Below are 27,770 nucleotides of genomic sequence, written 5' to 3'. Positions count from 1 at the left end.
TTTTCCAGAGAGATGCACAGATTAAGAGACTGGGCAGTCCCAAACTGGATGGAGAAGGGAGGGGAATGTTCAGGATAGCCACACCATAGAATCCCTGAAGATATATCTGGGAGGTTAGAGGTTATAGCTTAAGTTTGGCAAGTATCTGTACATTTAAGTGTAAACAAGTAAAAGAACTGAACTCGTTGGAATTTACAATATTATCTCTGGGTTTGAGCCTGACTGCCATTTTAGATAGTGATCTACCAAGCTTATTATTTGTAGAGCCCCATGAACAACTGTAACTTCTGTCAGAAAATTAATTTGGGGTTCAAACTTGAGCCAGGGTTGTGCAAGAATAAATCAAAATAAAGTCCAGACAGCTATGAGGAAAGAAGATGTATTTATTCCCAAAAGCAAAAAGGTTTTCCTATGGGAACAGCTACAGACAAAATGAAGTACAAAAGGGCTGCTTTACAGTATAGGGTAGCTTTTCCTTGCTGTGGATCTTGAGAGGTGTGTATGTGTGTATTTGCTAGTTCTAGGATGCCATTTGAGGGATGTGGGCATATGTAAGTACAAGTCATTTGTGAAGGTTATTCTTGTAAACATGTAGCTCCACTGGGGGATAGTTTTAACTAACTCTATTTTAACTAACTCTTTGATGTGTGAGTTAAGTCTGGGTAACTTATTTTGAGGTTTAAGGAAGTTTCCAGTTAAGGGCGAAGATCCAATTGTCAACTGTGATGCTGACCTGGCTAAATCCATCTTTTCCTGCCTCATAAGTTGCCATGAACTTTGAAAGGGGAAATAGAGGGGGGGAGCAGCTAGACCAGCTACCAGTCAAAACAAATACATTTCTTGTGGGAACCAAGGTCATCCCAACAAATGGCAAGTGAAGGAGAGGAGTGACCAAGTAGCCTCCATCTACCTTCATTGGACAATGTGATCTGTGATACTTGGGGAGGGAAATATTTGTTCTTTTGATTTAGGGAAAAACCGTGGGAACCTTTAGAGTGGTTTTCTCTAGCTGTGCCGATAAGATGTATCCAATAAACATGTTCAATGGGGAATCTATCTGCCTCAGAGTTCTGCTTTTGGTGGATGCGTTACTTGGAATCCTGACAGTATGAGTAAAAGATTTTCCTCCATTTTCTATTTTTACTTGATTAACTTAGTTTCAGCTTGACTGTCAATTATCTAGCAGACACACTGATTCTCAGTCCATTGTAGACTGTCTGAGAGAAGGTGGAGACAGTATACGCAATAAAATAATTTTGATATAAAACTTCCCACAATTCCCCCTTTATGTGAAACAAGAGCACTTAATTTGCATTTTGTCATGGCAGCCCTATTTTGATTTATTTGCATTCTTATGAAAGAGACCTATTTTGGGTTTGTAGTGAACTGTCACCTAGATTTCCTTATGAAAGGTGCTTGCTTGGGAAAGTGATCTTTATATGGAAGCAAAGAGAATACAGAACATCTACATGATAGGGTTAGAAAATAATGGTGTGATGTTGGCTAGCATGCTTCAAGCGATGCAATCCTCTGTTCTATGGTGTGATAAATTCTTTTGGGAGTAGAATAATTTGAAGAATAAATACAATTATTGCAGCAAGTTACAACTCTCTCCATCTGCCACACCCAGTTTTTCCTGTAGTTTCAGATATTTGCTTGAGGTCTTGTTTGCACATATACATGATACATGGTACATCAATAATAAATGCACATATTAAAGCATATCAATAATTACAAACAGATGAATACCATTTTTTCCATCATCCCTCTGTTCTATTAAGTTACTAAAACATCAGTCCTAATATACATTCAATCAATTATATTACTGTTCAATGATGACATTCTGGTAACTGAAATGCAGGTTGGTCTTTTCAGCTTGTAATGGTCAGTAAAAAGAAGTGCAGTTAAAAAGTCAGACAAGCAGTTTGGTTGGTGAAGGCTCTCAATGTCCAATGCTATTTAGTTTTCAGTAGCATGGAGACTTTCTGAAGTGACAGCAGTTTCTCCGGATAAGTTCCCATTGAAGTCCGCTGAATCAAAAGACAAATGTTAGCCGTTATTGTGGGGGAGCAAGGATTCTATTAACACTCACCATACATCTATGTTCAGTAGTCATTGGGCATTTTTCAGGTTGGTTTCTATAGCTTCCAATTACCTCCACCAGCAGGTTCTTGTTTCCACATGGGGTGTGCAAACCTTCTCCTTTGAGGGGTAAGGTTCTCTTGCTAGGCATAGATTGGGTGAGGGTCAGCAAATCACTGATTGGAGTTCAAGAAGGCTTGATATCAGACTGGCTTTCACTCTTTAATGTCCCCTAGCTATACAGGAGACAGATTAGTTGTTAAAATATTTTTTAAAGGATGAGTGCTATAACTGATTTTGCCTGTTTGCAGCCTCATTATCTGGTAAGTTTCTTGATTTGGGCCTCAGTCCTGTTGCCATCCGTATTGTGATATGAATATTTGCATTCACCTGTACCCTAAGGCAAGACTTGGACTGTCCATTACTTGAACTGCGAAGGTATTTAATATTTTCCCATTTCTTAATAATTACCCAGAATGAGATCTTTCCCATTTCTTAACAATTATTCCAAATTACATATTGCAAAGAAGAGGATATGAGAAGAGGTTGTAGTCTTTGACTTACAACCATGAGCCCAAAATTCCTGTTGTTAAGTAAGATTCTGCTCCATTTTAGAACCTTTCTTACTTCAATTGTTAAATGAATCACTGCAGTTGTTAAATTAGTAACCCAGCTGTTAAATGAATTTGGTTTCCCCATTGACTTTGCTTGTCAGAAGGTCACAAAAGAGATCACATAATCTTGGGATACAGCAATGGTCATAACTATGAGCCAGTTGCCAAGCATCTGAATTCTGATCAAATGACCATAGGCATGCTGGAAAGAACATAACTGTGAAAAATGGTCATAAATCACTTTTTTCAGTGCCAGGTTAAATTTGAGTGGTCACTTAACGAACTGCTGTAAGTCAAGGACTACCTGTATTATTTCCAGAGCCAACAGTTGGAAGCATTTTTGTTTGTGTCTCAGATAGACGATTCCTGTCCATTGAAGTGCTATCAATATTGTTTTCTCTCTACCTTTCACCCTTATCAGATGCAATGGTAAGGGCCAAGGATGAAACGCAGTAAATGTGCTCTCATGACTAATTTTAGAGTTTTTAAAAGGTAAAACAGACAGGTAAAAGGTAAAAAGTAACACACCTTTAGGTGTTTTCTTCTTTCTTTCATTCCGCTGGAATGTTTCTATGCAAGGAAATGATGGGATTACTGATAGAGGCTGAAATGTAAATTTGTTTTGGAAGCAGCACAGCAGATAAGGTAACAGCACCTGGGAAAACAAAAAAAAATGCCCTTTTTCTAGAGCTGAGAGAGAATGACATGTCCAAAGTCATCCATATTTTGATATAAAACTTCCCATACTTCCCTTGCACCACTTTCCTATGTTCTCTTACACTCTTTCCAACAAAATCTGTATGTACACATTGACCCAGCACAAAATGCATTTGCATTGCTTCAATAAGGAGCTCTACATCGCAGAAATGATACAATTCCCCTCCATTTTGCATTGCAATTCCAGTAGTTGAAATGGCTTCATAAAAGAGGCAGAAATCAGAAAGATTTTTGTACATGTACCTGCTGGAAAGTGTCAGAAGAAGAAGAAACTGGACTTTTACTTGTCAGAAAATTTGACAGCTCTAATTGGGAATCACAGAATTTATGTTTGACAGTTTAGTATCTTCAAGGGAACTCTACAGAAATCTGAAGTAGCATATTTTTTTACTGAACAAAAAGTGATATAGGTGAAGTTCTCCATTTTCTTTTCCTCACTAAAGCTAGCCCTATTTCAGCCAGCATTAGCTGCATGAGCACCACTAATGCTGGCAGAGCTATGTCTAACATTAGCAAGAAAAAGAAAACCAAGATGATGTATTTTCCTTGCTAAAGTTAGCTTTAGTTCTGCCAGCATTATTATTTTTTTCTCAGAAAATGATGGATGCTTGTGGGATTCTGCCATGTGGTCTAGCAACTCCAACTTCCAGAGCTCTAGAGAACTTTCAACAGTAAATAAATATGTGATCGGTGATGGGGGTGGGAGGAGTGTGTGGAATCTGGTATGCTGGCAAAGCAGACCCAGTGTATGTAGGAACCTGGTGCAGCAGGATGGGAGGAAAAATGGGGAGGGACACAAAGCAGCATCTCTAAAGTTGGCCATAAAGTAAATGACTAGAAGGCTGTTACAGCAAACATAACTTCAGGATGAATCCTAAATAGGCTGAAAAATAGCTACTATCCCAGGGCAGTAGCTCTTTTGAATTCTACCGTATAGTTGGTGCAGTGTTGCGGGTTTTTGGTTCAATGTGTGAAGGATGTGTGTGTTTGTGTTTATTTTCATGGTCATGATGTGCACCGAAGATGGTGTTTGATTTCGTTGTACAAGGTGCAATGACAATAAGCTAAACTAAGCTAAATACCTTTTGAGGAGGTCTGCCGTAACTTTAAAAGACCGCTAAGTGACTGTTGGTAAGTCAATGATTATCTATATATACTTTGATCAGTTCATTATTTTCATTCATGTAGTAATGCTACTGTAACATCTCAGGAATATAGCAGTTCAAGGTTCTCTATCAGCACTCGAGCTTATATAAGAAAGAGATTCAAAGCAACCCTACCTTGATTCAGTTTAGTATAAAAGTGAGTGACGGAATCTGTACATTAAGGCTTTCAAGATTCTGCTGTTATTCCCTGTAAAAATAAATTGAAGTTGGCCAGATGAGGGAACAGATATTTCCAATGATCCAATAGTTCTTGCAAAGTCTGTTCTCTGATTTGGTCAACTTCAAAGAATGGACAAGTACTTTCTAGCAGAAAAATCCTCACCTTGAATTTCAGCTCCGTCCATTTAAATGTATATTGAAAAACTACTTCAGAGTGAAGGCCCATTGTATGAACTCATTCAACCAATATGTCAATCAGTACAAGATGGAGCACTAGAGTTTTGCTAGTGACTATGTTTTATTTTAATTAGTTCTAATCTTCTTCATACTTAACTGATTAGTATTAGTATATTGTACAAAAATATTCCTATCCATAAGATCAGATAACACTAATTAAAAAAAACAGATTGAGTTCTGCCAATCTTTTAAAATTTATCTATAAACCGATATATTCAAATAAAAAAAATTACTTTGCTGTCCCCATTTCTTAGTTCTTTGTGGAAAGTGCAGAAATCTAGTTCTAGATTAGTAATATCAGCATATGCCATCATATGTTCAAAAACATATGATTGATTCTTCCAAAATGTAATCTACTCTCAAAAGTAATATGAACATTGCCATACCAGAGAGATTTGAAGCTCTTAAACATCTTCTGACATATTCAGGGACTTGTATTTTTGGTTGTGAATGTTTATGTTGCTGTAGATCATGCTTTATAGAAATATTATAAAAGCTGAAGCTGTAAGAGCTGATGTTGGTAAAGAAGATATCATTGTCTCATCTGATTTGGATGACTAACAGATGGAGAAGTCCTACTGGCAAAATAACTTCAGGATTCAAGAAGCAATTACCCACCTTAGGAAATTCCACCAGCATTAATTGGCAGCAGCTGAAGAATGAGTCAGCTGATAGAAGTCCTGATACCAAAAGGCCACCCAGCTCAAAAATATGCCAAGAACTTCAAATAGCTAATTAGAGATGGTCTGCTGAGCTCCTTCAGAAACAACACCATAATTCAAACACATCTATGGCAATCTAATATTAGACCAACCATTGGTCACCAATTTCTTCTCTGTAAATAACTGGAGCAAACCTCAGCTCCACAGTTTCATATTCTTGAACCTTGTTGAACTTCAGCTCTTTGATAGTGGACCAGCTAGCAGTCCATGATGCCTGACTCTATGGACTACTCTGGATTTCTTTTCTTATGCTTTAACTCAACACACTACTGACAAATAAGTTCCAACAAATCAATTCAGCATATATGCTTGGTCTGAAACAGGACAGCAGAAAGCCAAGGTAGAATGCTACTATGAAAACAGGTGGCATACACTTTCCAACCATCAAAACCAAAAGGCAAGTATCTAGTATTTTAGAAGCCTAAAATTTATACTGTAGAGCATAAACAGATGATATCTCTGCCTTCATTGCACTTCAGTGGATTATGAGATATTCAGTTTAGGCTTCGAACTTGTCTGTAAAAAACGTTAGCCATACTTGAATTGTGAGTACTTTGCCAAGCCTGAAACAAGAGTTAAATACCTTGGGACATTGTGATTTATAACCAAGCAGAATATGAAACATGACTGAGGAATTATTGTGAATGAAGTTGCTGTAAGACTGAAGAGTGCAATTCATAGCTTCAAAAAGTTTTGATATAGCCTTCTGGGTGCCAAGACATGCTACTTAATTGTAAAGCTTTATGTCAAAACATTATTAAATACATGACTAAACTTTTATTAATTGATAATTTAACATTAATTGAAGTTAAATAAAATTAAACCCAATATATTTATTTAATCAAGTGTTGAGGCTGCCTAATTCTGGGTGACTTACAAATAGAAAAAAAATGTTTTGTTTGTTTCTCTTGCTTTGTATAAAAACAACACAAAAATACAGAAGAACAGAACTGACCAGAAGTATACACCAACCACAACATATCCCAGATGCACTCATTCCTGATACACCAGTCAAGCAGCAAAAAAATACTGTGCATTTTACAGCTAAGTAAAGCCAGTTACACGACTGATTCTTTTTACCTGTCAGGCTTCCTGGTATGAAATCAGCCAATGTTTGCTAGAAACTTGACAAAACAAGATTAAATAAAACTCTTTACTGCATACTACTATTTTAAAAACCATTATAAACAGTTATTTGTCCTTTGTCAATGCAAGTGTGAAGTCTCTGCTCTTATCCCTTGCTGGCATTTGTTTTTCCTATCTTTCCTACAGCTTAATATATTGTCTGATTTGTGCTTTGCAATCTTGGAGCTATTGACTAACAAGCTAATAGATTGACTAGCATCTCTGCCCTAAGACACTATGGATTTCAATGTAGTTCTTACATAATCTTCTTCACCATAATAATAATATTCTCTGTTGCTGCATGGCTCCCGATACCTGCCTTGTCATCTCCAGGCCTACAACTTTTCTTCCTCCCATTTTCCTATAACAAGCCAATGAGAAGAGGAAAAAAATAAGCTATCGGCTTCTCCCCCTTTTAGATTTATCACAAAATACTTCTTTTGAGAGCAGGCATCAGAATTTCATTTTTTTAATATGTGCCAGTGTGTTCACAAAAAATGACAATAAAGGTTATTTTATCTTATTTTCTACAAAGAATATCCATTGCCCCCAAGCTATCAACTTTTCTTTACTTTTGTGGAGAAATTGTTCTCTTGATCTTCTTGCTCTCTAGAGAGAACAATATTTATAGTCTGAACTATTTAAAAAGGATTCTCTGAAACATTCTAACTCCATTTTTTCTTCCTACAGTGTTCTTCCTTGGCAAGAACTTGGCAAGAATTTGTGTAGATTAGATTAGTTGCTATCCTGATACTGTTCTGCTGACATAAGAATGAAAGAACAAGACATTAAAACAGCAGGTTGGAATGAGATCTACATTGGCTCAATTGGCTCACTATTTGTGTCTCTTTAGAAATTTTGGGAAGGGCCAAGAAAGACACAGAAAAGTGAAATAAAAAAGCTATGTAAATGTCATAGTTGGATGATGGAGGCCCCTATTATATGACATCTTGGCTCGAAGGATGTTCTTAAAATTGAAATAAGAACATTATGCACTGATCAGTGTGCTTCCTCTAATTTAAAAGAAATACTGTTCACGAGAAACAGAGCATCACATGATACTTACATTTTACTGAACAAAATTTTACTTTGTTCACCCTTTGAAGCATTCAAAACTCATTTATAAATACTTGAGGCACATCCAATTTATATAATATATGTTTAAAATCCTGTAATTGGTTTCTGCTTATGCTCATAAGGCGAAACAAAACTAAGTATCTAAATCAGAACTGAAGGTTCTGTTTAGAGGGTATGAAGGGTAATTTTTGTTTGAAATTGTTAAAAGGATTTTAAAAGGATTAAAACACTATATATTATATGTTCCAAAACTTCATTTTAAAAAACCACAGAAAAATATCTTAGAGAGATTCAAACTGGATTAGAAGAAAAGAGAGGGAATATCTTAGTGTGATGTTTTGTAACATTTTCTCCCATTCTCAGTGATTGAATATTTCCTATTGACTTTCACAAATGTAGCAATCACTTTCTTCTTCCATGCATTTGATCCCTGATGTGTCTTCCTCTTCATAATCATTCAGATATGTAGTTGAATCGGGGATTATAGAACATTTAATTCAGATTTGGCTATCCTGATGCTGAGCTACAAATATATTTCCTTTCTTTCCTGGAACCCTGTTTTCCCACTCTGACAACAGAAGAATTTTGTTTGAGTAAATGAAATAAGGAAACTCTTCTTCCCAAATTTAAAAACTAAAAAGCTGGGCCTTAAACACTTTGCATCTTTGCTATAACCCCTCTGGTTCTTGTCTCACTCCCAAACATATAACCACCAAAAGTCTGCCTATTTCTTCTGTTATCCAGAAGAACTTCTGGCATCAGATTGGACAAAACTGTCAAAACCCAACAACAAATTTCATAATACTTGGATTTTTTTTTTATTTGTGCCCATTTGGGTGTGAAGCAACCATAGATATGTGAATGATGGTTAAGGCACCAGGCTAAAAACCAGGAGACTTGAGTTCTACTCCCACCTTCGCCATGAAAGCTGGTTGGGTACCTTTGAGCCAGTTGCTCTCTCTTTCTCTGCCTAACTCACCTTACAGGGTTATCGTTATATGGAAAAGAGAAGGAAGGAGTAGTAGGTATGGTCACTGTTGTGGATCGAGGAAATGAGAGGCTAGACCAGAGCATAAATGGAACAGGCTTTATTCAGGGAATAAAGGGTCGTCGCGTCTGCTTACTAACAGGCAGACCTGGCTAGCGAACGACGACTGGCTCAGCCCGACAGCTGGCTTTTATAGCCGACTGTCAAACGGAGCCAGCCAATGGGAGCGGCTTGTGCTCCCGCTTAAAGAACGGACCTGGTTAGAAACCCCAACCGGTCCCCAAGACATAACAGTCACTTCCTTGAATTATTTATAAAAAATAATAAAGGTGGGATAACAAATAAAGAAATGTAAGAAGTCCCATTGCTTCTTACACTTAAAGCTGACAGAGCTTCTTATTTTCTCTGTGACACTCTTCCACCGTAAAATGTGGGAATCTACTTGCCCTGGTATAACTTGTTGACACCAGAAAACACACACACAGTCTTGTGTCTGTATCTAATAGTAGCACCTGGGTGGACACTGTGAGGGAAAAAATAAGGAACAAGACCATGGATGAAAAAAGGTTAAAAAACCTTGGTTTAGAAATGCAAGTGGTCAGCAGGTTATGAGAGCAACTGAGACTGAAATTTCCATTGCTACATAATGTGATTGTAAAGTAAAATGTCACATGATGCATCATTTAGTGATGGAAATACCAGCAGTCCTGGTTGCCATTGTAATTTCAATTAATGAGGTTTTAAATGAGCACATGGGAAGTGATTAGAGTCCCAGACAAATAGGCTGCCAGGTGAGAGCATGGAGGACATCAGTGGATACTACAAAGCATATGAAGTGAGCTGATGTGCAGGCAGGAAGGTGTTGTAGGAGTGTCCTATAAAAAACAGGCATAAAAATTACTATAAGGATACTACAAAGAGTGGGTCAGCAAGTAGCAAGGAGAAGGAGCAGCTTGCAACCTACAGCTAGCTTTCCCATTGACTTTGTGGGAAGAGAAGGTTGCAAATGGATATTATGTAATACTAAACAATGGCTGCAACTTCCTAGAGTGGTCATAAGTCCCTTTCTTTCAGTGCCATTGTAACTTTCAATGGTTGCTGAATGGACGATTATAACCTAAGTTGTATCTGTAATTTGTGCATTACACAATGACTATATTATTTGCAGATACTCAGCTGATGATTACACTGTTGTTTAATCTCAAAATATTCATCTGCTGTTTTGCTTTTTGTTGTGAATGCCTCTCAATGATAGGTAGCCCTTGAATTATGATCATTTGTTTAGCAATCATTCAAAGTTACAATAGCACTGAAAAAAGTGCCTTACAATCAGTCCTTGCACTTATGACTGTTGCAGCATCCATGCAGTCAAATAAAAAATAAGGCACTTGGCAACTAGTATGTATTTATGATGGTTGCAGTATGCCAGGATTATGTATGCAAGTTGTCATTTGTGACTTTCCTTGCTGGCTTTCCACCTACGAAGTCAATCCAGAAGCCAGATTCACTTAAATGACAATGTGATTTATTTAACAACTGCAGGGATTCATCAAACAACTGTGGCAAGAACGCCATAAAATAGGGTATGATATCATATTAATGACCCTCTTGCTTAGTAATGGAAGTTCTGGTCACAACTGTGGAAATAAATCAAGGACTACTTCTAACAAGGAATATGAATGCTACTGTGTTCTATGCATAAAATGTGAGATAGCCTATACTTGGATGATTTCCCGAGTACTAAGGAACTGTTGTGTTCCACTTATTTGGTATTGAATCAGTTTGCTTTATTGTAACCAATAACAAAATAAGAGGACTAGTTATTGGTGTGCTGTGTTATTTAGTGTGACACTACCCTCCTAAAGGTCCCAGAAAGGATATCTTTCTGAAAGCTGTGCTAGTGTGAGATATAGCCATTGACTATACTGTAGCTAATCTCCAGAAATCCGAAAAGATTGAGAAACAGAGCAAATGAACAAAGATCAGGTGAAGTGTTAGTATTGCTTTATAATCCTTTTTAAGACCTCTCTTGGAATACTGCATCCAGTTTTGGTCACATTACAAAAAATGTTAAGACTCTAGAAAGAGTACAGAGAAGAGCAACCAAAAGGACTTGAACACTATGAAGAATGCTTGTAGGAACTTTCTGGTGTCTAACAAAAACCAGGTGTGGGATGATAGCAATCTTCCTGTATCTAAGGGGCTATCACAAAGAAGAGGGGGTCAACCTACTCTCCAAAGCACTTGAGAACAGAAGTAATAGTTGGAAACTTATAAAAGAAAGATCCAACCTAGAACTAAGAAGTTTCCTAACAGTATGAAGCTTGCTTCCAGAAGTTGTGGTTCTGCATCACTATAGGTTTTTAAGAAGAGATTGGAATCTCCTGCTTGGGCAGGGATTGGACTAAAAGATCTTCCAACTCTGTTGTTGTTCCGTTAAATTGATCAGGAAAAGTGCACTTTTTCTACGATCGTCTGTGCTTTTATATCACATAGTTATAATTCTTAGCCCCAAATGTTAAAGTTGTCGCAATTTTCCAACTTCCCCTTAGTGAAACGTACGTGTCAAGAGCCTGCGCTGCAATCGGCTGGCTGCGCGCCTACTGCCAGAGCCGCCTTTGGTTTAAAAGGAAGGGGCGGGACAAGCGAGAGGACTGTTTTACAGCACCCCTTCTCCAAGTAAGGTGGCGTCGTGCTGCCTCCCAGTTTTTGGAAGTTGTAGTTTCCACAGAAAACCCTCTAACTGCCAAGCCAAGGAGATGTTATCTAACGAAGCAATATCTAAAATGCATGTATTTGTGGGAGAGTTACCGTGCTTGGTCTTCAGTGCTGACGCAGGCAGATCATGCATTACTAAGTCTCCCATAACGTGTTTTACAACAATCCTCAAATGGAAAATCCAGGCACCTAGAGGCCACAAGTGGAAGAGAATTGCATTGCTACACCGTTGCTCAAGGTCGGGGACAGAAACGTTACCCTTCTAAAGTGAACTAATTGACCAGCGTTGTGTAGCAGCTCCTTCTTAAAGCATTCGAGAAATCGATTTCTACTTCTGGCGACTGCTTGGGCATATCTATTTATGTTGGCTACAGAAGAGATGGCCTTTGCCCCTGCCATTTTTCAGGATTTTCTTCATTAGTGGTATCGTAGTTGTGGGTTTTCCCATACTCACCCGTCCGAGTAATAACTAGGTTCGAAAGCATTTAGCAACCGAGTGCATTTGAGCAGTCAGTAAAATTAAAGAAATAAAATAAAATAGTTACCTTACACCGAAATCTTTTAAGTGCTCCCCCAGCTAAAGCAAGCCTGTCTGAAGCCTCTACCACTTCGTGTAAAGCTCAATTCATGTTCGGGCTCTTCCTCCCACTCTCTCTGAATGGACCTCTAGTCTACAGCGATCATTTATCGCTTTCCCAAATGACAATTGCTCCCTTGCCCAGAAGATGGCGCTCACGGGGGTTAGCCAGGCCCTGCTGCACCTTTAAGCAATCACAGAGGAAGGAAGTGTCCAACACTATCTCCTGCTCTTCCTCTCCCCCCTCCCGACCGCCGGAGAAAAGAATGAGAGAGAATGAGCTGGAAAGATACCGCCATCCATTTATTTGCTGGAGGGTAGGTAGAATTGAGGCAGGTTTGGGCCCTGGGGTGGGACGTCAGACGGGAAAACGTGCGGGCACCTAAGCGTTCTGGCCGGCTGTGATGCTGGACAGAAAGAGGGAGGGGTTCCCTGGTTCGCCCAGACTAGTCAGCGGCTAAAGGGGACGATAATATGAAAAACTTAGCTATAAGCTCTGCGAGAGATTTCTCCGGATTTTGCAGAAATTCCTTGGGTGGAAGCAGGCCTCCTGTTTGCAGTTCCCGTAGAAATGGCTTCCCGAGAGTTAGAAGCATCTGCTGCTGGCCAGGGTGTGGGGCCTGCCCGTGGAGGGAGCCCAGATGAATGCAGGAGGCCTAAGCAAGTTGACTCTGATGTAAAGCTAGAATATGGGGAAAGGAGTTGTCTGCGAATTGGACGGTAGGAATTAAGGCCAGAAAAATAAGGGTATATAAGGAATTATCTTCTGGCTCTGACTAATGAAATTGGCCCTGTGCAAGATTTGGTTTTTTTTGGGGGGGATGTTTCCTTTTTCGGTTTCTTTTCTTCTGTTTCTTTTCATTGGAAGGCAGGAGTCACTCTTTGGAAGTTGCTTATGGTTCAGTATCAATCCTGTGTCGTTTTTATTGCAACGATGTTCTTAAAACCATAAACAAAATAGGCATTCTTATATAATGGTATTCAGCTGAATAATTTTTCAACTAAAATAATTTTTGAACTAAAACTGATTTCAAACTAAAAATACAAGATACAAGTGTCATCAAGACACATGATGCTATATTCTGGACATTATAGGGAGATTCCATTTATGTCATATCACTGCTTATTCATTAACAAATTCAAACTGAATAATATATACATAGCATAGCACGACAATTTTGGGTGGGGTTGACACATGCACTAAGCCATGAATTGTTGAATAAATCAGTATGTTGTCTTGAGTTTCTGAATGAAAGGTAGGTTATAAATCAAACATAAAATGACTCAGCAAACAATATTGAATTAATCTGTTTTATAGTTAATCCATTTTTAGCAGGATACAAAAATGCTAAAACCACAGATTTAATAGATTTTTATTAAGTTTTATTCTTAATTCTTGAAACAATAGGTTTAGACAAACTTATCAAAACAGGATGTAACTTTTTATCAATTGAATACTTATACATGTCCACATTTTTTGTACTTGTATTAGGTATTGCATCTAAATATGTAAGGGGCATATTTGGTTATACAGTGGTGTATTCATCTTGGTTCTCTTAACCCAGATATTGCCAAAATATGGTTTACCAGTTATACTCTGCTGCTGAAAATAGCCATTTGTTCATTCATGGAGGATTATGGGCTGCTAAAGCTTAAAGCAATAAACAGCCAACAGCTTAATATATTGTGAAAGGTTTGAAATCAACATAAATTAAACACTGAATATTGCAACATTGTTTTCAAGCCTTTTTAAGATCAAATGATCTGATATGAATTCAGGTGCTTCTGAATTCAGTATGTATTAATTACACATGTCCATTTAGTATGATCAGGCCTTGGGATGTTTTTCACTCTGTGGAAAATATTGACCCTAGCATTTTAGAAATAACAGGTAAACAATCTGCATAAATTATTTAAAGGCATTGGATGATTATATATTTTTACACATATGTTGCTACAAATATAATGCAAAAATGCCTCAGCAGTCTTTTATAATAAATTCCCCATTTGCAGATGGGGGAAATGTAATCTTGTTGCAGAATTACTGGACCTGTATTTGTTCCTTTTAAACCAAGTTGGACTTTTTCCATATTTGCACTTCAAATAATCACAAAAAAGAGAGTAAAGTCACAAAAGTATGTTCAGGAGAAGTAGTTGTTGCTGCAATACAGGAAAGAGAAAGCTTTTCAGGTATTTTCAATTTCACCCTTATCTAAGTGTGCTAGGAATGTAAAGTTCTGTTGATTCAGGGAGACTTAGATAATGTTTTAACACTATCCAATTTGTATCTTATACTAAAATAGTATTCAGAGTTTCTTTGTTTAAAAAGTGAGATACCGTCCATTTAAATTATCAAGGTAGCATAAACTTTGAAAGGAAAGATATTAGTACTAATGCATTTCAGTAAATTGTCAAGATATCTGAAAAAAATGCAGAAAGATAGCAAACAGTATCATCAAATCAAGCTTTTTTAAATAAGATAAAGCTTTAAAAAAAAACCATAGAACTGTATTCCTTAACATCCAACAATACTATGTGAGTAGTTGTCATCCAGCACATCTGAAAGTGCTGGGCTAGAGAAGGCTACTTACACAGAAGGGAGATCCCATCCAGCAGTTCACAAAAATTGGCTGTTAATGGATCTGACTTGAGGGCCTATTCTGCTAAGTCCCTTAATGCTTATGCAATCATTTCCAAATAATGTCTAATCCTCTTGATCAGGGGTGTCAAACTCGAGCATAGTGACTTTTTTCCCCTTTGCTAAAATGGGAGTGGGCGTGGCCAGCACGCAACTCATCAGGCCCACGGGCCATGAGTTTGACACCCCTGTTCTTGATAATTGGGATTGGGGAATGATAGAATTTTTCCAAAGCTGATGGCCATGCATTTTTTAAAAAAACTAATAACTAATATCCATTGAAGAGATGGATAGAGGGAGAGAATCTTGTAACAAACTAGAAATGTACAACTATTGTAAGGGAAATATAGAAAGGTCCTGGACCTAAATTACATAAACAAGTTGATAAGGAATAATTACAATCTGAGATGTTGAGTTCCATAGGGATGAGGAAGGGTAAACAGTATGTAAAGGAGATATTTGTAAAGCTGAGTATCATCTATGTCTTGTGTTCTTTCAAAATTAGTAAAATTGATGGGAGTATAGCAGGAACTAGAATTGTGAACATACATGGGACAGATATTGATTCCATATTATGTAATATTTAAAAATTTAAAAAATCCACCAAAACAATGGTGTAGTTAGAACCATTGGATATTGTTTGAGACCATCACTACCTGTTTGATCAATCTACATATCCAACTATCTTTACCCAATAGATTCAGAAAATTAGATGAACTAAATATCATGGTTTTGCTAGCTGTGGAAAACAGGTTGTGCAAAACTTATCTTACTTCATAACTTTTTAATACTTCATATCTTTTTTTTTAAATTGAGATGGATATGAATCTCAGTGAATAGCTCCAATGCCCTTTTTTCCTCCACCCGCGAGAAACAATGTGAAAAAAGTCTCTACACTCCTCTGCTGCTTGCAAACACGTGGATCTGTAAGCCACTCTGATGCATATTTACGCGGAAGTGAAAGCCAATGACTTCAAGGGGCCTTGATCCCAAGAAAAGAAAAAGAAATGCGGAAGCATGCGCTTCCCAGGCAAACTAGAGATGCAGCACCTCTTGCTCGCTATCCCGGCGCAATTGACTTAGGAAGTTTTATTGTTTTGGTTTGGGTTTTTTTGGGGGGGGGGGGGGGGTGCTCGTGTTTTGCATCAGTATACAGTTCAGCGGGTAGTCACGTGCACAAAGCCAGCACAACTTCAGCCGGTGATGTCACGGTCGTTCGTGAGCCAATGGCCGTGTCTGTTTATATTGGGCTTCGTTTCGCCTTGGAAGCGAGAGGCTAGGCGGTTGCGCTTTTGCCTGCTTGGCTGGTGCTGCTCTTGCCTCTCCTGCTGGGACCGGAGTTTCTCTTAAGATTAAGGCGTCTCTGAGGAAGCGGCGTCACGGCTTCCGAGTTTGTGCTCATCGCAGTTCAGATTTAACAAGAAAGCGGAGTGGGAAGAGGCTCCCCCGTTCGGTCTGTCTTCTATCTTAAGCGGGATAAGAATGAAAATATGAGCCAGAGAGACATTTGCGTACATCTCTTTGCTGGAGGGTAGGTGAAATATTATGATAACCTCCCTTCCTTCCTGCCTTGAAATTTATTGACTGACTGCTCCATAGACAAAACTTCTGTGTGTCGTACGACATTTAATTGCTGGAGTGTGTGGAAGCGTGTTATGCATAGGATAGACAGGCATTTTTTCTTCTCAAAATAGAATGGAAGTTTGTGGGAATTAAGAAATTTCGGACTGACTTTCAACCCTTTTTAAGTCACCGTGCAGTAATTCACATTAGGTAATACAGGTTTTTACTACTATTTCACGGAGATTTAAAATAAAATGGTGTGATACATCTGTAACATTCATGTTGTGTGCTGCAGGGAAGAAAGTTAAAACTTCAGTTAGTTTGTGCAGAGGTTATGATCTTGAATTGACTAGTTTTCTCCCTATTGCATTCTTTATTCTTCTTCATCAATTATTGTTGGGGGCTGGAGTATGTTTTCTAACTTGCAAACAGATGTACACTAGGAACGTATTTGAACGTATAAAAATTACTTCTTTTGGATAACATTGATTTCTTGAAATATACAGTCGATCAGATAATCCACTGCAGTGTAGTAGGTGCATTTTCTTTCTGTAGTATCTTCAAGCTGATCCAGAGACAACTGATTCTAACACTGCTCTTGTTTATAGACCTTGTATAAATAAGAAATAGATAATATACTCCAACAATTTGGCTTGTAATCTTATATCATTTATCAGATATACAGCCCACTTAGTCTAGCTGAAATACCAAATACTAGAGGGTAGTTTTATGTATGTATATGTAAAAAGGCAATTGAATGAAAAATTATGACCATATACACTTGTTTTTATTTTTCAAAGAAGGGCTTTGCAGATTTAGTACAGTCCTGAACATTTCAAGGAAACTCAAATGACATTGTTAATATATGGCGAAACAAGTCCCACTGACCTCAGTGGGACTAAAGCTTCACTGATAATATTCCAGTAATGAAATTAAATTTCGCCATTCTGCAACTTTCATAATATTTCCAGGTCTGTTAGATGACACACATATTCATGATTTACTTAAGCTGATTTTCTGAACCTTGGTTTATTTAACTAAATTTTCCAAGTTAAAAGAATGAACTGATCTATTAGCAAATGCATGGTGAGTTTATACACAACCGACAAAACTAATATATGGCAGGCTAGTTTACTGTTCATTGTGTTGCAAAAAACAGTCAAAATGTGCCCTGAAATGTTGAGCTGCCCAGAATATATTTTAGTTGGTCATGAGAATATTCAAGATAAAGGAAGTGGTTTCCTTATACAAAGCAAAATTAAATTCCATCCATAAATATAACTTTCCCTGAAAGAATTTTGTGATGCCTCATGTTGTAATAAAAATTCTGGATTTATATAGGGCTTGCAGGCAAAATAGGTAGATCCAGACAACTGAAAGAAAATTGGGAAGAGTTAGATTTCTGTGCTGCTATTTAGTGATGAAATGGATTTTGATCCTGATTTTGTAGTATTACCAGAAAAGTCTTAGAGCATAAAAATATTCTTTGGTGCAATGTAGCTGTATGTTTTGAAATTAAATACTTATTTTTTGAGGTTAGGAACAGAGCGTGGAACCAAATAGTGCAAAAGATAATGTATCTGAATCAGACAAGGGCTATAAATAGGATAATTGAACATAAATAATGGTTCTCTGCCATTATTGTGGTTGGTATGGGAATCTTTCTAGATTATTTGGTTCAAAATATCTGTAGGATGTTTTTATTTAGAGTAGGATATTGTGGCATTGTATATCAAAGCTATGATTTTGTAGAATTCGTTTTCTTCAAAAATTTGAAATATTCTGCTAGTTTCTAAATTATCAAAATCCACATGCTATTTAATTGAGGCCTCTGAATTTCAAGCTTTTGTTTCAAATTACAAACCTACATGTTAAATTCTTTTTCTTTTCACCCAGATTTACCAATTAGTTTTTCATTTCTGAATGATCTCTGTCCCAAAGGTGCTTTTCAGGAGGCAACTGGACTTTTTTGTTTTTTCTTTGAAGACATTTCTCTTCTCATCTAAGAGGCTTCTTCAGCTCTGACAGGATAATGGGAAATGGAAGGATTTATATTCCTTGCAGACAGCTGATCATTTGCTGCCTGAAAGGAATATAAATCCTTCCATTCCCCACTATCCTGTCAAAGCTGAAGAAGCTTCTAAGATGAGAAGCGAATCGTCTTCAAAGAAAAAAAAAAGCGGGGGGGAGACAAGAAAATCTAGCTGCCTCCTGAAAAAGCACCTTTGGGACAACCGTGACCTGGATGACTCAGAATCTCTACTGAACGCTTTCTGGTTTGTAGTTGCATATTTGGAGATGGTCTACATGGACAGTCAATAATTCTTTTAGGAATTTGATTGATTCATTCTGTCTGTCATGTCATCGGGGGCAAGGACAGGCAAGTGAGGAAGCGTGTATTGCAACATGACGATGCAAATTTGTCCCTTACATATTTATGCATCATATCATTATGCAAGTATAACACAACACTCTTTTTGACATCATATGGACACCCCCAGTTATACTATTTTCCCCAGTGTTCTTATACCTCTTAATTCAGTAGTACTTTTTTCTTGCGGACAAAGACCATAACCATATATCACAGAGGCATATGCTTTCTCAAAACTTATCATTTTTCTTTTTATTCTGGGTTATTTCCTATGGTAGGATTTTTTTTCTGCTTCCAATTCTCAGAAAGTTGGTCAAAGTTCATACTGTACAGAAGGTATGTTACAGACCTTGACTGCCTTGTTATTAGAGTAGTTGAAGGCTTCTGCCTAATCCCTCAGTCAGCAAAATACAAAAAATATGTGTTCGTGTGCAGAGCAGGGTGAAAGTAGCTTAGAGTTATCAGTCCCAAGTATTTTTATTACTAGCAGCCAGCAAAAGTTATTTTAGTTTTTAGTCCTCTAGTTTTTATTTTGCTTTAGCATAAAGTCAAAATATACCACTTTTACTGCTTTACAAAACTATCTTAACTGGGGAAAAAGCATGTTCTAAAGAAAGGAAGGAGTTACCAAAATCAAAACAGTAGAATAGATAGCAGGAGGAAAATTAACAGTATATATTTACAACAGAAGTTAATCAAATTTAAGCAAGAATGATTCCCATATGTGCAGTATTGCAAATGTATATATACGTTTTCACTTTGGCTTCTAAAAGGGCAGAAATCTTTTTAAAGTAAGTTAGAAGAAGCTGAAAATGGGTAGTTAGAAAACAAGCAGCCTCTCTCTTGTCTCTTTTATTTTTAGTTAGTGTCAAATTTGCTTTATTTTTTTCAATACAGACAGATAAGTAGCATTACAGTGGAAACTAATGTAAGGCAGAAGCCCATTTGGTGCAACAAATAGTTGATTAAATTTGTAGTAGTTTTTAATGTTATATTTAGTTCTGGATACAAAGTTAAATAATCTCATGTCTATTAACACCGACATGATAGTTAATATTGACGTAATACTTTCCTTTTTGTATCTTTAATGGTTTAAGTTATCTAACCTTAGAGTACTATAATCTTAGTACTCTATTATTTAGTTAGTACGGTAAAAATGCCATTATGTCAAATAATGTAATGTATTATGTTAATAAAAGTGCATTAGTTGCATAAATAAAAGTGGTAAACTTCTTATAGGCAAGTTCTTCTGTAGTTCAACTTATCATGTAAAGGTAATGAAATTTGAAAACAGATCAATTTGATTTCAAATTCATCCTACTACCAAATGTTAAAAAATAAATATGTGCATTGTATCAAAACATGTTTGTTTGAAAGATTCCTCTATTAAACTTACTGAATGGGGATTTGAAATTGGGTGTCTCCAGTCCTAATTGGAACTTTGGCCAATTTACCAGCCTATCTGTGTCAAGACTCCAAGCTTGAGTTTGAAATACATCTTAATAAAAGTTACTTATTAAAATAAAAATAGTAATATTCAAATTTGTATATTTGCAATTTATACTTTTTTCCTACTTAAAAAATGCTCAGAGCACTAAAAGCCATGGTAAAAATTAGTAGTTAAATTATATGCCATAAATGCAGGCGCCCTCTACTTTGCTGTTATTGATACACTAGTACTAGTGCAATTGATTCAAATGCAAAGGTAAAAGTGATTCCTTTTTAAGAAAAGGTATGTGTTCGTCAATATATTTCCACTGGAATCTTTATTTGCCATTTTTAGAAACCAAATGTGAAATTGGGCTTCTTTAAATTTACTGATAGTAATTCTTGCTACATATTTTCAAAAGTTCTGACAGAAAATCTACATGTTGTAGATAACTGAGTAGTTATGCAATAGTGAAAGAAGATAACTCATTGTATTTGCTTATTTAAAAGTGATATTTTGTGAGTGGAAATAATTGTTTATAAATGCAGAAAAAGGATAAATCCTTTCTGTAATGAAAGAGTTATACAAATTTAATATATATCATCTTTGTTTAACAAGTCATATTTGTAAAAAAAAAGGAACCCAGTCATGCAGTACTTGTGATAAACACATGAGATTATTTATGGAAATCACCAGTTTCCATTCATGAGAAAATTAAGTTAAATATATTCCTGTTTCTTTTCCTGTGTTTCTAGAAATAGTTTAGTAAATAAACTAAGAATTTTTTTTTAAAAAAGAAAGCATATTGAACATGAAGTCTCACATTTAAAAACCTGCATTTGTCAATTTTTGTACTTGGCAGCTTAACATGTCTTTTAGAACTCTGTAGATATACTATTTACTCACTTAGACTGAACTTTATTTAGAAGGAACACACAAATGGCTAATTTGGTTTTGGGCATTACAGTTATATATATAATGGACATTTTATATGAATATATACATACTCATACAAAGAAAATAAATTCTTTATTCTGATACCAAATAAAAGAACATTCAGTTTTCCTGATGTATCTTCTCACAGGTTTACTGCATATCATCATAGTATAGGAAACTATATTACCATCGGTCAGTCATTTTATCAATCTGGATGTGTATTGAGTTTTCTGAGAGTGCTCACAGAAATTGGAAATGTAGGAATATTTAACCAGACTAGAAACCCAGAGATCCCCTTAAGTCTTCTTTAAGGGAAGAACAAAACAGAATTCATTGTTTTAGCTAAAGTAAGCCAGGATTGGTGCAAAAAAAAAAAAAAAGAGAGAGAGGTGTGAATGCTGGTTAGTGAAGCTAATTTTGGAATTTTGCTGGTGGACGAATTTTGATTCAGATAATTGATTATGTATTGATTATATGGTTGCCAACTATTTCTATCTTTCTTTCCAGAGTTGAATCTGAGAAAATGGTGAAAATTGCTGCTCAATAATTAAAACAATCCCTATTCAGTTTTAGACATTCAAAATAAAAATGTAGTGATGTGCAGGAAGTCTTGCAGGGCAGATTGTAATAGTTGATAGTATGTCTATAATTGTTCTTTCAACAGGTTTCAATATAAGAGGTGTGAATGACATTAAGCTTTTTGAAAAATTAATATGACATTCTAAGGTGCAGAGATTAATGATTCAATTCAATTCTAATATTCTTTCCTATTCTAGAAAGTACAAAAAGTGAAATGAACATAAATATATGCCAGTTTAAAAAAAAATGGATGATTTATTCTATTTTTTATTTTAAATTGTAACTGGATAAAATAGGTTTAGGAGTATTTTTCCTCATCTCTAATATGCTCCCATGGAAAAGCTTGTTTCCAGAAATCTCAATAGCATCCTCCCCTGAAGACAAAACTGTTTCAGAGATTTTGATGGATAAGAGGTTGATGTGGACTACCAGTTTGCATGAAGTATAATAGAATTGATCATATTATTTGATATAGTTATATAAATTTCTTTTGAGTTTTGGAAGTTAGTAGAAATTATGTAAAACAAAGAAGTAACGTTTTTATAACTATAGCATCTAAATTAATAGTCTTATTTAGCTGAGGCTGAGAAAACGTATGTTTCAGCTTGATCTAGATTTCCTATTGAATATTACTAGTCTTTTTAGTGAAAATTATAAGACTATTAAGAAGGAGAGATATAAAATTGAATTTTTATGAAAGGAATATATATCTCAATGAGATAATCCCAATTTTTTTCTTTGCAGATGTGGAGGCACAGTAGCTGCAATCCTGACATGTCCACTAGAAGTTCTGAAAACACGATTGCAATCTTCATCTATTACTCTCTACATTTCTGAAGTTCAGCTGAATACTGTGAATGGTGCAAGTGTTAATCGAGTTTCTCCACGGGCTTTCCATTGCTTTAAGTGAGCACCTATTTCTTCCTACTTCTGTGTATAATAAGGATTTAAGTTAAGTAAGGAATATTTGATAGAGAACAAGTTTAGGTGACCTGTTTTATAGAGCAGGAGTCGCCAACCTTTTGGACCTCAGGGACAACCAAACTCATACTTTTAAATCCCGAGGGCCACTAATACGAATTATTAAAAAAGATAATATATTTAATATAAAATTTTTAATTCTTATATTTCATATAAATTTAGTATTATATTTAATAATTTAAATTTAAATAATTTTAATAATATATAAGTAAAAAAGCAGAGCCATCTCATATCTCCCCCAAGTCAGAGGAAACCTCTCTCTCCTTTGCCAGGTGTGGCTACCTGGAGTTGGGGAGGGAAGGAGGGCCGGACTGGAAACTCCGACGAAGACGGGCTCCTAATAACGAGGCAACAACCCTCCCCTTCGGCCTCCACATAAGAAGACTCCCCCCCGAGGCTAAGCTCCAGGTTTCTCCCACTCCTTCCAAGCAGAGAAGGGTCTCTCCCAGAGAAGGCCGAAAGGGACCAGAGTGCTGACCCCAGAAAAGCTCGAGCTCTTGCCTGCACAAACAGGCTGGTTATTAGGAGCCCATCTTCCTCAGAGCTCTTTTGGTCTGGGCATTTGGTCTCTCCCCCCCCATACCAAAGGAAATCCAGCCAGGATTTGAAGGTGATGGCACTCCCCAATTTTCAAGGGCAAGCTGTTCCATTGGTTGATTGTTCTTACTGTCAGAAAGTTTCTCTTTATTTCCAGGTTAAATCTCTCCTTGTTCAGTTTCCATCCATTATTCCTTGTCTGGCCCACAGGCACTTTAGAAAATAGATTGACCCCTTCCTCTCTGTGGCAGCCCCTCAAATATTGGAAGACTGCTTTCATGTCTCCCTGGTCCTTCTCATCACTAGACTAGCCAAGCCCAGTTCCTGTAACCATTCTTCATATGTTTTAGTCTCCAATCCCCTAATCATCCGGGTTGCTCTTCACTGCACTTTTTCTAGAGTCTCAACATCTTTTTTATAATATGGTGACCAAAACTGGATGCAGTACTCTAGGTGTGGTCTTACTAAGGCTTTATAGAGTGGTATTAGTACCTCGCTTGATCTTGATTAATGCACTCAATCCTGCTTCGGAACAGAGGAGACCATGCTGGAAATATGTGCTGGCATTTCCAACACCGGTTGGCGACCACTGTTATAGAGTATAGACATGGAATTTCACTTTGAATAGCATCACCTCTTACTATTACATAAATTCATTTTAAGTATCTTACAAGAATAAATTCTAAAAGGACAATTAAAATAAAATGTATTCTCAAGTTAAGTGCAGCTGTCCATATTATCATCTTTATCTTGGTACCTATTCCTTTAGTTTGCAAAGTAGAGAGTTTCACAAGTTTTTGATACTATGGTTAATATTCACTTATTGAAATCTTGTGGACAATTATTTCTTCAATCATAAGAATTAATTCTGTTTTATTTATTTACATGGTATATGTCAAAGCCAGAAGCTAAAGATTTTGGAAAACTAGCCAGCATTATCCTTTATTTAGGATAAGTGATCTAACTGAACTAGAATGTGTACTGCCAGCCAAAAACCATCTATCTTGCTCTTGCTGAATGAATAAAGGAAAGCTCTTTGATTACATACATGCATACATACACACACACACACACACACACACACACACATCAGCCGTTGTGGATGTCAGCAATTAGTTTAATAACTAGAAACAATCTGATATTTCTAAAAATGTTCTTTTTCCTCAACTACAAGTTTTATTTCTGTTGTTAAAATGTGTAATTATTTTGGCTTGTTCCTAAATTCATTTGGTACACATTTTAGCTGCAGCCAATATGTCTCAACCTGGAGATTGGAGATAGCCTTGTTAAGGTTTAAAAAAAAACCAGTCATTGGCTTTTTAAACTGTTTGAATCCTGATTATCCACCATGAGTAAGGAGATTTAAAAGTATTTTGAAAAGATCTTTCACACTGGCAGAATGTGAATAAAAATAGCTAAGGATTTCTTTCTGTCTGTATTCAAATGGACATAATACAGGGCCTCCTTCAGATATTTTCCCACAATTTTAAAAAGCCAATGGCTCAATGAGTGGAAATTTTGGGAAGTGGAGTTGGGTTTGCATGTATGTTCCTGTTCAGTCAGTACTTCAGTAGACGGAGTCTACTAATAAAACCAATAATGATTTACCATTTGATGCAATGAAGTTCACAATCCATAAATGATTGCCAGCTTTCTGTAACTAGCAAAGATAGTTCAGTTAAGCTAGGAATTAATTGTTATATTGGGCATTATTTTGAAGTTTCCCAAAATTCCTCACACTCTGCGGTTTGAAGAAACTTTCAGATAAATTATATTTAGTTTGAGAGAAATGCATGCGAAGCATCAACTACAGTTAAATTAACAGCAGAAAATTTATATTCTTGTTGATCTTGCTTGTCTTGTGTACTGATACACCTGATGGCTAAGATTGCAAAATCATACCTTAACTCTCTAAATAATTAAAGGTACATGATCATTCAGGAATGCAGTTGCACAACATATTTCAGAGCTCTGAATTTTCTTCAGGTGGATTAAAAGCATTGCAGGAACCAAATTTGTTTATAAGCAATTCTTATAAGAGAAACTTCATATTTTGATTGTACAATTGGAGGAGAAATTGGGAGGATCATTATTTTCAATGTTGTTACCAAGAATAAATATTGACATTTGAAACTACTATAATTTATTGCATAATGCTGTTGGGCTGTATGTTTAAACAGTTACAACTGAGGTTTTTTTTTTTAAATACTGTTTGCAGTTTGCTCAATCTTCATGTCATCACCCTGTATTTCTATTTGTACAAGAAATACTTTAAAGACATTCTGATAATACAGAACACTATTGGTAAATATGCTGCGGTATATAGCATGTTGATATTAGATAATGTTAATTTTGAGAGTTTTATAAACTAGCTCTGAAAATATTCAGAAACACAGTATTTTAACAATTGAAACTAACACTTCAGTGTTAGATGACACTGTGTGGGTCACCAATAATAATTAGAAAATATTAAAAGATATTCTTTACAAAGACCACTGTTGCAAGCAAAGTGCCTGTCCTTGAAACATTTGGCCAATTTTCTCCTGCAAATCTAAGTGAAGCTGGTCCCGGAAATTTCCTAGCTTACAAGATAATTGGTAATAATTATCCATAGTAGAATATTTCTTCTGTGGCATTTTCTGAAAACTTGGACCACATTGCTTATATGCATGCTTGTCTGTGGTCAATGAGATTACACAGACAAAATTAAAACTAGAGAATATGTGTTTTAACTGCTACAGAATACTTGATATTTCAGGTTCAGACTTGCAGCAATTTTTTCATCTAACTGGGTCTTGGACACACTTAGAACATGGAATCCTAGGTCTAAAGCTCAGCAGACTGATTTTAAAGGAAAATATATTAAAATAGTGATTCTCTTCAGTCATCCTAGCTGATATGATTTAACTGATATTCTCAGGCTTTTCATTACACTAGAGGTGGCACATAACTATTAATTTGTTCTTAATTCCTGGCAGGTGCTTATTGCTTTGCTTGTTTTTAGGACCATATCATATGGTGGCTCATGGCTTATAGTTTTTGTTGAGAAATGTTGTGTGAACTGCATTTTCGATTAACTATAGTATCCTAAAATCTTTCTCTTATTCTCTTTGGTAAAATATATTCTTGGGAGACAGATAGCCCCACACCATTTCTCTATATCATATAATTACAGGAAGTTGAGGTAAAAAACGTAGTTGCCAGAGACAAGCAATGCTAGTTTTGTTAACATCACAGCTTCTGCTTGGATCACTGCCATTCTGAAGTGGCATATTCCATATAGGAACCACAACATTTGTATAACAGATATTCTGTAAACTGGGTTAACTGGAATCTCTCCATCTGACCTTAAATCTATGGTATCATATATGTATTTCTTTCACAGGATGATCTTACAAAATGAAGGTCCCCGGTCATTTTTCAGAGGACTAGGTCCTAACTTGGTAGGCGTGGCTCCATCCAGGTAAACTGAAAAAAAAATTATTTGGCTTATTTCATCTGATAATAGAAATTTATAATGCTTTTCATTATTTTAAAGTCACTGGGCATTCCTTGTTGGGAAGCTATTTCTCTATCCTTATTATCACTATTCAGTGATAATTATTGAACTTTTAATATAAATATGATGCAAACTATACTTTTAATATTTATAGTCATCTTATGAATCCTGGCAAAAATGCTAACCATGTAAACTTGCATCATACTCTCAAGTTAAAATATACTATAATGGAAACCATATAAACAATAATACATGCTATTGTATTTTTTTCTAATTTGGGAATTGAAATTTTCTGTAAACAAATGTCATTAAGTCTTGCAACTATATAACTGAGATATATACGTAAATATCTACCTGTACAGTTAATTTTAATTTTACACTGCGTAGTAAAATAGGTACATGCCATTTTATTTAGGACAATTTTAGTAAACTTTTGTTTCATGAAATCAGAATATCAGTTCCCTGTAATTCACATTGTACAAAATAAGATCAGATCTATAGAGTGATAGTCAATATAGAATTCGTGTAGATATTAAGTTCATTATTCCTCTATAGAAGATGAATGAGTGGAATGAACCATGAACAACAAACAGTTTATAATGGCAGAGGAGAAAGCATGCTAAGAAACAATTCTTTGAATGAATCATATGGTTGCCTGCCCAGTTTTGGAATGCCTTGTATAGCATCCTAAAATGGATTATCCTCTGAGTTAACTTCAGTCATTGTTTGCAGGAAATAAGAGACTTGAATTATCCAGGCACGTCTAATTTGCAACTTATCCACTTGTCTAAAAGCTTTGAGACACCAAGAGTTGATTCAACATGATTCCTTTTAGATGCTTGCATTGGAGACAATATTAGTTTAGTCTTATTATGAATATGGTTATGTACTTACGGTTCTCATAATCATATGACGTACTGCTTAGTTTTGTAGTATCATAAGCTGCCATCACATTAATAAAAATTATATACATTTGACAGATTTAAGTTCACCATGTCTTCTCATTGTGTGTATATGTTTAATAAAGATTTCACTACAGTATTAAAGTTGCAATT

At 36.1% G+C, this 27,770-nt stretch overlaps 1 protein-coding gene and 1 long non-coding RNA gene across 3 annotated transcripts in view; one reads left to right on the top strand and one right to left on the bottom strand.

Moving 5' to 3' along the window:
* Positions 1-365: 365 nt before the first annotated feature.
* On the bottom strand, positions 366-12,356 carry LOC148125855 (uncharacterized). Its single transcript, XR_015743569.1, has 3 exons — positions 12,151-12,356; positions 3,225-3,351; positions 366-2,030 (listed from the first exon to the last, which is right to left on the bottom strand). It is a non-coding gene; the product is annotated as an uncharacterized LOC148125855 (long non-coding RNA).
* Positions 12,333-27,770, top strand: part of SLC25A36 (solute carrier family 25 member 36) — a 31,829-nt gene continuing 16,391 nt past the window's right edge. Inside the window, exons 1-3 of one of the 2 annotated variants that reach the window (XM_026701503.2) lie at positions 12,333-12,499; positions 22,443-22,604; positions 26,602-26,679. In XM_026701503.2, the coding sequence (XP_026557288.1) occupies positions 12,459-12,499; positions 22,443-22,604; positions 26,602-26,679 (281 nt within the window). In that variant the 5' untranslated portion in view covers positions 12,333-12,458. Of the gene's footprint in view, positions 12,500-16,111; positions 16,352-22,442; positions 22,605-26,601; positions 26,680-27,770 lie in introns of those variants that run through there. The other variant, XM_026701505.2, reaches the window with a different exon arrangement.

Source organism: Pseudonaja textilis, chromosome 4, assembly GCF_049901715.1.
Source record: "Pseudonaja textilis isolate UNSWEBS1 chromosome 4, rPseTex1.2, whole genome shotgun sequence".
Classification (NCBI taxonomy): Eukaryota; Metazoa; Chordata; class Lepidosauria; order Squamata; family Elapidae; genus Pseudonaja; species Pseudonaja textilis.
The sequence above is the reverse complement of the archived record's forward strand: the minus strand, read 5'-3'. Positions and strand labels throughout refer to the sequence as shown.